The 14,260-nt window shown below is 37.4% G+C and overlaps 1 protein-coding gene across 2 annotated transcripts in view; it reads left to right on the forward strand.

Moving 5' to 3' along the window:
• The window catches only part of LOC145241316 (uncharacterized), a 112,344-nt gene extending 101,236 nt beyond the window's left edge, over window positions 1-11,108 (forward strand). For both annotated transcript variants that reach the window (XM_080104126.1, XM_080104127.1), the window contains one exon: window positions 10,669-11,108. In XM_080104126.1, the coding sequence (XP_079960252.1) occupies window positions 10,669-10,718 (50 nt within the window). In that variant the 3' untranslated portion in view covers window positions 10,719-11,108. The remainder of the gene's footprint in view (window positions 1-10,668) is intronic.
• Window positions 11,109-14,260: the final 3,152 nt, after the last annotated feature.

A 14,260-nucleotide genomic window follows, 5' to 3' on the forward strand; every position in this document is an offset into this window, starting at 1 on the left:
GAAACTTAGTCCATGGAAGTTTCATTTAGTTTTACGCCCACAAAGGACGAAAGAACGTTTGTTTTACAGTGGCTGTGTAAGCTAATCGACATGAATAAAAAATGAACAAAGTTGCACAAATCACGGAGATGCATTCCAGCTGAATACAACGTGGTTTTTAAGTTGAATGTTAATGTGTTAGGAATTTATTACAATAAAAAAAAACGAGAAAAACTAACACAACAAAAAAGAGAAAATAAGTTTATCAAAAGAATAAAGAATTAGGAAGTTGTTCACCAAGCCACACAAAAGGGGGCTAAAATAGGATTGTTAATCAAAGTGTAGCGCACAAATGACCGGGCACGATGGCGAATAGATTTAGGTAGTTTTAGAAGTGGTACGACAATTTACGAACAGTTTTGGGTTTGCAGCAGTTGGGGACTGTTTCCAATTGGACACAGTTAAAGGCAAGTCGTGATTTGAACTAGATCAAGAGAGCTTAAGGAGATCGATATTATCTGACATCAAGTGACAGCTAGATCTCGATAGAACATTGATGTTGACCTTAGCGTGCAGAAGGTCGATGGAATTGATATTTGCAGAATGTGTCAGAGTTTGTGTTTTGTTTGATTTTATTTTTTACACTTGTAAACTCGTGCGTAACTTCTCTCTCCCTCGGCTACTGTCAATATGAGAGACGACAACATGACCAGAAGAGAACAAGAGTCCGGGAATAGCGTCGGGGGGGGGGCTTTTATTGTCGAGCGGGAGGGAGGCACACCTGGTCGCACAATGGCTCGACATAATCATATTGACACACCAGTTTATGTTAGATCACCTAAGCAGCGTTAAACCTGGTGAGTACCAGATAGGTGACCATTTGAGAATACCATGCGTTGTAGGTAGGAGGACCTCGACACCTCCCTGCAAGAACTGCAAAAACCTTATGTCATCATCTACTCTGATCGGAATAAACATGCGAGTGGGGACCACTTCTGAATTTAATACTCCCATGGCACTTCCTTCTTTGGAGTGAATGCCGTGTCTTTTTTATGATTGCTTACTAGCCCATTAAACATTATAGACTTAGAGAGCAGGATTTAATCCGCGGTTAAGTCACATCTAAAACAAAAAGTGATCCTTGATGACCCTTTGCTAAGGATTGTAAAAGTAGAGGGGATGAAGAGTAAATGGAACAATCATTGGAAAAGCGTGTTGCTCTCCCAACAACTCGGCGTAGTGTTATATGGCTGGGTTCTGTATTACTTGGAGGTATATATCACGAGTGTATATAAAATAGGTTGATTGACGAGTCTATAAAAGCTGCAAGGAAGATTCATCCTAAGGAACTAAAATCAACACTGGTTATATTTTCATGCAATTATTATTTTATGATGTTCCCTGTCCTTGGAGTTACATGTGGATCCTTATCCTACATTCTTACTATTTCTCTGCGCCCGATAGCTTCCACGGCTGAATGATTCCCAACCAAATGAGAAATGGCCTGTCTCGTCTCTCGTCTCTCTGTTTGTATATAATCAACCTAATTCTTACGTAATTCAGCTTACATCTTTTAACATGTGATTTTTGAATCACGTTTTTCTATCTGTTATTTTAAACCTATTTTGTTTATCCGCGGCATTCTTTCCTTGATTGTTTCTAAGTTAACCTAAATACTTTATTAAACATTCCTTTCTTTCTAAAACGTTCTCTCTGCATACCTTTTTCTACATTCTAACAAAACAATAATAATGTTCATTATCTAACATTTTAACTTTTTCACAATAATAGTCGATTTTCTTAATCGATTATCAGCAAGGAAACCAGATGTTGCCCCGCATAATCTAACAGGATTAGCTTTTGAAAAGGGAATGTTTTTTTTTCGTCTTCGATTACGGCCGGCCGCTTTACTTCATGTCTGTGAAAACTCTCGAGAAAATCAATCAAATCTGCGTTCGACTTCCGCAAGTTTTAGTCGAACAGAAACTCCGATCCATTATTGCGTTTACGAAAGAGGCCATTACTTTTGTTGCGATGAATGAAGGCGTCCGTGTCTTTTGACTGTTGACAGCTTCATTACTCCACGCTTCGGTGCTTTTTACAGACTAAGCATTAAAAAATAAGATGAAGAAAAAAATAAAATGCAGGTTTTACTGATTATTCATAGCCTTGATTAACAAGACGCTTATTTTTGTTTTATTTTTGCTTTTGTTTCACTACTTAAATAAAAAATAAAGACTTTTTTTCTTGATCCGTTGCTGCAGTGCAGCTGACCAAGCGGACTCTAGACATCTCGCTTAAATAATCAACAGGTGAGCATCGCACGTCTCCCCAATCGTCGTTAACTTTTTTTTCACTTATTCTATGCCCACATAACAGATGTGTAGGTAGATCCAGGATACAAGCTAAACTTCCAGCTGCCTGGTTACACACCATTTGTTCTCAGTGAAACGACGTCGCCCAACCATGGCGAAATTTATAAGCGGGAAGCACAATGAAAAGCATTTGCACGCTGATTCGAATGTGTAGTTCTAATCGTGTAAGAGGTTGACAATGACTTTCAAGGCCTTTTTGGATTGGTTGTTTTTTGTTTAACACTAGTTTTTGCCTTTGTCTTCTTTTTTCTTTATACTGGCTGCACGATAAGATTATAAGATCAAACCCGTGTTTGAAAAAAGGATTGAATTAAAAATATTTATTTACTTCTTTACCACTATAGGAGGATATGACATGCTGACCTATTAAAAATTGCATAGACAGTCCCGACAGTTTTCCCCTGAAAATCGAAATATTGAATTTCAAGTAAAACAAATGGTACCTACGTAATTGCCATGTCACAAATAGTAGCATCTCCAAAAATTACGGAAAACGATAAGGTAGAACAATAATTATTAATGAAAAACAGTTTTCGATACAGTTTATGTGGCAATAAATTTTGTTCTACATTTTGAATTATCTCCCCTGTAAACTTATCTTTGTTTTAATAAGCGTAATATAGTGATTTCGCTTCATTTCACAAATTTCGTTTTTCATTAATAATTATTTTTTCTACCTTATCGTTTTTTGTAATTTTTGGATATGTTACTATTTGTGACATGATAATTACGTAGGTACCATTTGTTTTACTTTACATTCAATATTTCGATTCGTTTGTTTAATATAGAAGCCAACCAAACACATAAGTGGCCTTTAAAATACTCTCGCCGGTGAATTGCCAATTGAGAAACAAAAAAATATTGTCGATTTCTTATTCGAAATTTTACAACATTGCATTTCTTTGTTAACAAAATAATAGAGGTGTCTTTTGTAAGAAACTAGCAAGGTCACCCGGCGTTGCCACGCATTATATGTTTTTTTTTAACACCAACTTCCAAAGAAGAAAGCGCGCCTATTTGGTAAGATGAACTAAGAAAATATTAACAGTAATTACTATCTCTTCGGTCATAGATGAATTCTACGTGAATCGTTTGTAAATTAATATAGTTAAATTATTAGAAATCCACTTTTTATAAGCACGGTGAAAATAAAATTCGAAATACAACAGTTAAAAGATCATACTCGCGCAGTATTTTGAAATAAATATTTCTTTAAAATTTCTGGTTTTCGCCTTCATCAAGATGGTTTGGAAAATATTTTTCTTCTTTCTAGCGAAATGTTTTGGCGAAGTCTCGACTTCTCAAGCATAGAGCTTATATCGACCAGTTCAGTGTTTGTGCTCGATCATGCGTACATGTGTTAAAATTAATAGAAATCCATTGTTTTTATAATGAAAATGTTACTCCAAACATGCTGTGGATCTGGTTTTAGACTTGCAGAATAGAATAGACAAGGTCTCAGTCTGGCACTTAAAAACAACTTCATTGGCCATCTTCGTTAGCAAAAATATTAGAAACGGAGATGAAGGTTAGTAGTGAAATGAGCCCATGTGTATGAACGAAGACAAACGGTTAGGCAGTTCTGTTGGAAGAGAGAAGTGTGTGGGTTAGGGTCCGGCAGTAGCTATGATGGATTCTCCTTGACAAAGTCGAATACAGGACAAAAGCCCAGGTGGATTCTGTTTCGCCATAAGTAAGAAGTTTGGGGATTGACCCGACCCCCGTGAAACGTGTTGTCAGTCCCAAGATTCGGAAAGGAAGAGAGAGAGAGAGAGAGAGAGAGAGAGAGAGAGAAAGAGAGAGAGAGAGAGGAGTTACCGTGTGTTTAACTTTTTGGTAAACTCTGTCACGTGATCAGCTCACCTGAGAGGTAGCATCTGATTGGGAAAATTGACTGCTAGCACCAATCATCACTGAATTTATAAACTAAAGATATTCCAAAATCTCAAACCGTGAGGTGTTGCTGCTGCTATTCCAAACAGAAAACGATGGTATACTTTGACTGCCATGCGTTGCATGACACGCGAGTTCCTACGTTTAAGTAAGTCTAGTATGCACTAGTCATCGCCATTTGCTCCTATTCGTTGTGATTTTCGCTCATAATTTCCGTCATTACCGCCTTAGAACAAATGGCGTGTGGACGAGCAGCTGTTTCGCAGCCTCGCCCGCACGTCTTTCACGTGGGCACAGGATAAGCAAACAAAAACATAAAACAAAAGTAAACGAATGGCTATGGCGGCCATGACTTAGTAGAAGTGTGTGAGGCTCATCTATTCGTCATTTAAGCAAAATGTCCAAAGTCCGGCCATTCATTAGTAACAGACCAGCAGATCAAAACAAGCCTTTATTTTTATTCACCGATCGAAACACAAAGATCCGTTTTGTTAAGTATGAATAATCAGTGAAATTTGTATTTTCTGTTTTCATTTTCTTTTCTTTTTTTTCAGTTTTTTAGAACCGCAAAAATCGTTTCTACTTTATTTCCATACTTATATATTAAAAACATTACCGCTATTGCGACGTACTCGATGTTGGGGGAAATTCAAAGTTTTAATGCTTTTAAATTGGTGTATAAGAAGTCATTATAGGTTAGAATTGAATTAATGCTTGTTTTTTTTAGTTTTTTTTATTCAATTTTCACCCCAAACAAGGCACAGTGCCACTTTGAAGCAGGGGGCTACTATCAGGGACTTAATTAGCGGGGTCATTATGAAGGGAGATGAGTAAAAAGATGTTTGTTAACATTACACTTGAACTTCTGCATATCATTGACGTTGGGAAAGCAGAATCCCGGAAGGGAGATCCATAGACCCGCAGTTCTGGGGAAGAAACTATTGGAGTAAAAGGCTTTCTTGCACCTAGGGATCTCTACTGTAAAGGGATGAGACTTAGTAGCTTCTCAGGTTTGTCGGGGGTAGATACGTCGGGGAGGTACAAGTGTTTGCAATTCGTCAGAGCATTCACCATTAAAGTACTTGTAGAACAGGCAGAGGGATACAACATCTCGTCGATGGGACAGAGGTTGAAGCCTAGATGACAGTTCAGGACCTATCAGGTTGGCAACTCTCTTTTGAACCCTGTCCAGGAGCGAGAGACAAGCAGCAGATGCATCAGCCCAGATGTGACAACAGTACTCCATACATGGGCGAATGGTTGCCTTATAGAGGTATAGGATACTGTCGGACGTAAGTAGTTTTCTAGCACGGTAGAGGAAACCAACCTTCCTTGCAGCAGCCTTGGCAATGCTCTCAATGTATCTATTCCAGTTCATATTCCCTGTAAACGTCAGGCCGAGGAGTTTAAAAGAAGTACTTTCAGGCAATGTGTTCTTGGCCATTGCTATTGATGGTAGAGAAGGTTTCTTGTAGTTATTGAAGGAAACAAGCTTAGTCTTTGCAGCATTGAATGTGACCAACCATTTTTGTCCCCATTCCACTACGGATTGGAGGTCATCCTCTAGTGTTTCTGCCATTTCCTTGGATAAGTGTTCATTTGTTTTCCCCTCATATCTGTTATAGAGAGTGGTGTCATCGGCAAATATACCCATCTCCGAAACAATTTTATCATGGAGGTCGTTTATGAATATCAGGAATAATAGAGGTCCAAGGATAGACCCCTGAGGTACTCCCGCATTTATGTCATATTGTTTAGATGTACGACCGTCGAGGACAACTTTGATTTTCCTATTACTTAAGAAGGATTTAATTACATTATGAATTCTTCCAGTGATTCCATATGATCTAATTTTCCTTAGAAGACCATCGTGCCATACCCTGTCAAAAGCCTTAGATATATCAAGGGCCACCGCTCTACCCTCCCCTGTTTTATCCAATGAACGGTATATAGGTTCAGAAACTACAGTTAAGATATCTGCTGTTGAACGGGCTTGCCTGAATCCATATTGTTTGTCAATCAGGAGTTTAGCAGCTGTTAGGTGCTGGACTCGGGCTTGATTAACTAAGGACTCAAATATTTTGGCGAAAAGCGGGAGGAGGCTAATAGGGCGATAATTTAGTGGGTCAGTTCTTTCACCGGAATTCTTGAAGGCTGGTACCACAGAGGCGGTTTTCCAGCAGTCGGGAAAACAAGATTCGTTAAGGCATTTATTGTAAAGTTTGGACAGAACTGGAGCAACCTCGGCAGAGCATTTTTTTAATAGCACAGCCGGGATGAGATCTGGTCCACATGCTTTTGAGGTGTCTAGGTTTTTTATAATAGCATGTACCTGAGAAGGGGTGATTTTCAAATCGTCTAGTGTGGCGTCTGTTGACAGAGGAAAATCAGGGAGTGAGTGGTGTACCGAGTTCAGTGTGGAGTTTGAGGCAAACCGACTGGCAAGCAGATTAGCCTTGTCAGTTGCCGTGCAAGCAACCTCATGATTGTTTGATAGTGGGGGAATAGTTGACTGTCCATTATTTACTACGCTGTTGTATATTTTCCAAAAATCCCGGGCTCCTAATTTCTGTGCTTCGATGCGTTTTCTGGTGGTTTCAGAGTAATCTGTCTTAGCTGTCTCTATCACTCTCTTACAATTATTTCTACCTTTTATTTATTAGGGTACAGTCTTGGTTTGAGGGAGAACTGTAGAGAAAATACAAGTAGCTAATATTGTGTTGCATATTTAGTCTGAAGCACATAAAGGCCTGGTCCTCTGATTCTAGTTTTATTTCTCTAGTCAGGGGGAGGGTGTTACGAATATAGACTCCAAGTCCATGCATATGTCTGTCCGAGTCCTTACGGTAGAGTGGGAGATAACCAGGCATGTTAAAGTGGTTAGAGGGAATGGAGGAGTGAAGGTTAGTTTCACTTAATGCTAAGATATCCGGGGTGTCAGCATTTCAGGTGAAAACTTTATTACATACTTACGTGTCATTGGGAAATTAGTATAAATTTGAAAAATTACGAAAATATGATCCAGTAGAAAAATAATGACAAGTAAAAATAGAATTTATCGAATCATCATATGTTTTAATGTGGAACAGTTGTGCGACCAATTTAGTATGACAAACAGGAGAGATAACCCTTGAAATAAATTGACAAATTAAGGGTCCACCATAAACCAACTCATTTCAGAATATAATTGTGGGTTATTTTTCGTTAAAACATACATCTAGCATATCTTTCGTAATTTTTGGAATTTATACTAAATTCTGCCATTACACGCAAGTATGTATTTCACTTGAAATGCCTTTAAAAATCACCAATGTAAACAAGCACTGAATTAGCATCGATAGCGTCACGTACACTATCTCAAACGGGACGTCATATTTCGAAGGTAAAAGCGTATTATAAAAAAAAATGACTCAGGTCTCCAACTAAAATATATTAACTTTCATTGACAACGGATTAGAAACATGACTCAAATAAATATGCCGTCTTCAGATTAGTAGAAAATATGAAAAGAAGGAATGTTTAATCCATTAAGATGACAGATGTTAGTGAGTCAGCTGGTTTAGAGCCGGGTTCATAGGAAAGGAAAATAGCAATTCCCAATTTTGCTCGCAAAGCGGGAGGGAATAGTGTAGAACAAGGGTGTATAAACGGGGGGGGGAGGTATATTGATGACATTTTAGAACTACGAGAGCCAAAATAAATTTTTTGAAAAAATGACCTGGACGTGTTTTATACTTTTTGTTCATTAGTATTGCTTTTTAGTAAAACTGGTTCTCCTAAATCTCGTTCTTATAATCATTTTTTGGAACAAAAAAAAAAACATTACTATAACGTCGCAGGAACAAACAAACAGTAAATAAATAGTAAATCCAACTCGGCATTTTTGGTTTTTGTTATTTTTTTCTGTTCATTTCGTCTGCCATGAGATTAACAAACCCCCGCTGTCTTCACCACAGAACCACACATCCATCCCGCCCGGTCCTTTTATACTCTCGACTTTACGCTGGCCATAGCCAGCCATTGGCCACCTTCGACTTTACACGTCCATTTTCCCCGACACACTTTGCTTTTCTCTCCAACCACGTGCTGTCCTTTTTTTTCTTTTTCTTCTGACACGCAAACCTGCGCACATTTGCTAATTTGCAATACGTGCTCAAACGACTACTACTACTACTGTTGCTGCTGCTGCTGCTGCTACTGCTAATCGCTTCGCCAACCTTCTTTCCTTCGGATATTTTCACACGCGCTCATGCAAGCTCTGTTGCACCACACTATTTTCAAACATTTCCACTTTTAAAATTTTTCCTACATATTTTTGCATTTTTAATAAAAGTTCCGAGGGCCGGATTAAAGACTTTGGCGGGCTAGATCTGGCCTGCGGGTCGTAGATTGCAGACCTCTGATGTACAGGGTTTCTCTTGGGTTGACAACACAAGTCTTCTCTGAACAACTTTGCTATTTAGTGTTAATAGTCCAACCAAGAGTAATCTCATTGACTGACAGCTCATAAAATCTATGCGCATTCGTGAAACAGTTAGCAAAAATATAAAAATCAGACGACTCCCCCCATATAGGAATTTTTCAATTTTGGACCCCTTAGCAACCCATTTTTCCGGATGAAAACCTATTAAAACGTTTTCCACTTACCTCAATATCCTATGTACCAAATTTCAAGTCTGTAGATCAAAAATCCGTTGAGTATATAAGTTGAGAGTTGTTCTCACACACACACACACACACATACATACATACATGCACATTCTCACTTTTATAGATATATGGATTATTATATGAGGAATCTTTTCAAGTTAAAGTCTATTCAGAAATACACATTTTGCATTGAGAAATACACACTTTAAATATGTAAACATTAAGTAAACTTATCCAATACGGCCCAAATGAGACGGCCATTTTGTATAACGTGTTATTCTTTACCAAATGTTTACATATTTAAAATGTGTATTTCTAAATAGATTTTAACTCGGAAAGATTCCTTATATAATAATATTTAACAAAAAATTAATGCCTACAAAGGATTTTTTCTCGCAATAAACTCATATCAGAGTTTATTAACTTTGCCCCTTTTAGCATTTTCTCTTTTCTCTTGACAATAAGGAAGTTAATACTTTGACCCGCGCTTGTTTACTTTAGTAGAAGTTCCGTTCGTAATTCCGTATAGATACTCGAGCCCGGCGTACAGATTACCGAATTCAACAAGACGCATATAAAGATGGTCGGAAGTTATTTCGGCCGAAACATTGTGAGAATAGACTCCAAGATGAAAACAGTGTTTCAAATAGTACAATTCATCAATACTCATCAAAAAAAAAAAATCCGAAACATAATTTTCTGTATCCTTTCAAATTTTTTTGCTACGTCACGTGATTAAATCGACCAATGCACAGGGTTTTTTTTTTAAATCGAAATCGCTTCAGACAATGCATGAAGCCACTTGATATAAGGAGCTAAAAATAATCCTTCAAAGTAAAAAAAAAAAAAAACTAGTACACAATAAGAGTTATATGAATAAATTTCGACACAGATATCAGCAATTTTCCCCTGTTTGCCGGAAACATCATTCATGGAATGTGAGGACTAAAGGACAAAATAAGGGAAACGAGAGGTATTCAGTGTCACACCGATTATCCTTGCTAACTTCTTCTTCTTCTTGTATCGTGGCATGTTCATGCAGTAGATGAAATCATGGGCTTTGGTTCGTTGTTGGTCCGATTCCTCTGAAGACATCACATGATTTTGAACTTGACAGAATGCATGGAGTGGGTTGCTATTACCTTCCCAGCGCAGTGACATTTGATTTACCTGTTTGCACCTATTCGTTGTTCTTAGATCATCCGCATAGCTGCAGTCGAATAACATAACTCTTAATACCATAGAACCGTTGATCTGTTAGATACTCATCCTCCTCCATGGCCATTCAACGTCCTGCTGCCATCAGAGTTACCTTCTCTTAGATGCATGTCTCAACTAAGACTGAGGGTGCATCTCTCCCAGTGAATTAATGCGCATCCAAATATCAAATCATACATCGCCTAGCCTTCCCAAATTGTCACCTATTTGGTACTGACCTGGCTCATCGTTGCTTAACTTCGGTGATCTGGCAGGAACCGGTGTGTCAATGTGACGGTGGCATATATTCTCGCTAACACGCTAACACTTCATAAAATCTCCTCACTAACGTGATGTACTTGCAATAACCCTTATCCCTGAGTGGCTTCCGGGCCTTGATAAGTGGTGATCACTGTGTAAAAAAAAAAAAAAAAACTAGTAACTGTAAATACCCTACAACACGTCATCGCGTATGTATTGTCATAACTTCAGATGTTGTTAATTTTTTATATTTTCTTCGTTCTTTTCTCATATTTCCTTTTAACTTATCGTCAGTTTTCTTTTCTTTTTGCAGATGATGGGGTCATCTCAACAAATGAATTAACGCTGAAAGAATATATCTAGAAAGATATTCGACCGCTAACCACAACGGACAATATTCTTCCACCATCCCCTCCCCGTGTCCCGTTAGCCAATAACATGTTCAGTGGTCACCAATGAAAGTGGTTATTTGGGAAAGATCTTGGACAAACCAGCAACATGGCGCGTCTCTGTGACAATGTGGCTTTGAAAAGCCTCAACTGTTAAAAAATATATACTTTTCAAACCAGCGTCAGAAAGAACTTCGCTTGCCCTAATTTTATCCATGCCCATGATTAATTGTGACCAAAGAAAAAAAAAAAGAAAAATAACAAAACAAAAAAAAGAATAAACAAACTCGAATGATATTCACATTTTTCTTTTCTCTGTATTTGCCGCATTCGTCCAATAAAACTATCAGCAAATCAACGAAAATATGTCGTCGTCTTTTATTCAATGTTTTCTTTTCTCAGGAGGACACCAAGTTCGAAAACAAAAAGATTTTACCGGTTTATAGAAGGTAGATTTTAAACCATTGTCATTTATTCTATGCGTATTTTTTATTACTTAAGCATATTACCACAGTTAACAGATACTACGCTATGATTACAGCCTAAAGGATCATAACTTTACATTACTTAAGCATATCACCATAATTAATTTATAATTTTTCCTTGAAGATTATTAAAACATTATTCATTTTTTTTTAAATATTTTCGTCTATGTTGATTTTTTTTTTTTTTCAATATTTTCGTCCATGTTGACTTGAAAACGATATTCTTTAGTTCTCGAATTGAGCAGCTCTGGTCAATAATAAATCTGAAAATTTATGAAGGCGGTATTCAATTTTCAAGAAAGGGAGCTATCTTCCATCTATGATAACATTCATTTTCACACAGCACTAATGCCCAAAGATCTACTAGGAGAATTTCATTCGGAAATCCTACCCCATCATTAATATCCTCCTAACCTATCTCCCTCGGATTATCACATACTAATGGAGGGGGTGGCTTTGCCCGATCATCAAATACGCTTAAATATATTTTAATTTGTCCAGATTTCGTATAAACCCTGTGTATCGCTTTATTGTAGGTCAATATTTATTTAATTTTGAAATTGCTATGAAACTCAGAAAAGTGAAATTTTGTATAACACTTTAAGAACATAACAAGGTGTCTTATTTCTCTGATTTTTGTGGAATTTGAACAAACATTTGAAAATTTATGATAATTTTTCTATTTTCTGGTAATTTAAAGTGTGTATCACTTTTATTGCAAGTGTCTAAAAATGTATATTTTTGGTAATAAAACAATATTCTAACTTCATGTTTCTATTTATTTGAAATAAAGAACATATCCAGTAACAATATTAACCAAAAACCAAGAACGAATTTCACATTATTTTGTTCAGGGAAATAGTTATTTATCAACATAACTCCCATATTTCAAAATGACTTCTCAACTTATGATGTCAATCGGTGGATTTGAGATTATGTGATGCTATGGGAAACTTCTAAAATCTTCCTCCGACGAAAATAGAATACCGCCTTCATAAATTTTCAGATTTATTATTGACCAGAGCTGCTCAATTGGAGAACAGGGTGGCCATGTCATCAAATTTTCTCCACTAAAGCTTAATGACTTCAGGTAGGATGTCGTAGCTTTGGCTGAGTGGGATGGCGCATTGTCGTGCATAAAAATCAATTTGTGATGACGCGCCAATGAAAGGTCACCAAGCCATGGTGACAAATGCTCATTTAAAAATAAAATATAAGACTGGCTTGTCAGATTGAAACCTCCTAGCACTCGAAATGGTCCAATTAGTTCACCGCAGATTATTCCAGCCCAAAACATGACACCTCCACCTCCCTGTTGACGACGGAATCGATGAGGGGTAGGGATCCAAAAGGACTTCAAACTTTAGCCCACGCATCTAGTCCATCAAGGGTTGCTCTGGCCTCATCAGTGACAAGAACATTTCCAAAGCTGATTTTCATGTATTTCTGAGCCCAAACCAAACGTTTTTCCTTGTGATTTTGGTTTGAAACTGGTCTTGCTATGGGCTTAATGCTTCTTTCAATTTCGTTTAAGACATTGCAGCGTGTCTTTCTGGACAAGGAAGGTATTCCAGATTTGTCAAAGATATCACTGTTATCAAATATAGCAGCACTGTTGCCGCCCGGCTGCTTGATAAATTGACGGCGAATTTTTCTAACATCAGGAGCAGAAACTTTCTTGTGTTTTTGTCCTTCCTTGATTTGATGTTTGGATTTTCAACGAATGAAGAGAATGTTCTTCGATCTCTTCCAAGCTCCTTGGCTAGATATACGAGAGATAAACCTTCTGCAAGACCTGCAACAACACGTCCCTTTTCACGAGCTGTCAATCGACCCTTTCTAAGAATTTTGAGAAACCTGTAATAAAGTGATGCACACTTAAAATTACCAGAAAATAGAAAAATTAGAATAATTTTCCAAATATTTGTTCAAATTCCACAAAAATCAGAGAAGTAAGGCACCTTGTTATGCTTTTTCCAGTGTTATGCCAAATTTCACTTTTCTGTCTTTCATAGCAATTTCAAAATTTAAAAAAATATTGACCTGCAATAAAGAGATACACAGGGTCTATATTATAGAATCGTGATTTCAAAAGCAAAAAAAAGTATTTGAGTACCATCAGCTAGAATCGAAACTAGACGCAAAACTATAGCATTCACAGCTGGTGACGTTATCACTGTACCAACGTGACACGCATATGAACTGCCTAAAAATAAACTAAGATGAACTTACAAAATGTGTAACGATTTTTTAAAATCTTTACCCCTTTTTGTGGCCCTTAAAAACTATTTGAACCGACTAAAGACCTGTAAAAGAACGGTCTATAAAAATCAAATCATTTGAGTCCCCTAGCGCCGCTCTGCGACTTTTGGTTTCGGATTAGATAGAGTTTGAAAATATGGAAACAGACAGACATGTAGACAAACAGACAGCCATGCATACAACCTTTTATATATTAGATATTTATATGAATAAAGACTTTGAAAAACAGTTTTTCATTTTCAAGATGAAAATTTAAATCGCTGAAACTGCTGTGAAAGACCAACTAAAATGCTAAACGTGACAATATTGCCAAGCATAGGTACGAAATGTAATGATGTATGGAAGTAGAACCTGGCGAATTAGAGTTGATGACATGCGTTGCATGGAGAGAAATGATATGAGAATGATATGGTGGCTGTGTAACGTGTGTTTTAAAAGCAGGCTTAGATCTGGTGGCCTCAGAGGAAAACTGAATCTGGACAGTATAGGGAGATGTGTGCACTATAGCAGACTTCCTTGGTTTGGCCATGTTAAAAGATTAGATGAGAGTTATTGCGTAACTAGATGTAGAACAGTTGAAGTAGCAGTGTCAATTGGCAGGGGTTATAAGGTAAATATGAGAAGAAATAAGGAGGGACTTGAGAAAAATGGGCATTAATAAATACCTGGCAGAGATAGGTTCGTTTGGAAGTCAATTTTAAAAGGCGTCCAACACATGCCGACATGTCAAACGGACTTTTAAAAGACGACAACGACGACGACGACGACG

This window comes from Euprymna scolopes, chromosome 20 (assembly GCF_053919585.1).
Source record: "Euprymna scolopes isolate OS-2025 chromosome 20, ASM5391958v1, whole genome shotgun sequence".
NCBI classification, from domain to species: domain Eukaryota; kingdom Metazoa; phylum Mollusca; class Cephalopoda; order Sepiida; family Sepiolidae; genus Euprymna; species Euprymna scolopes.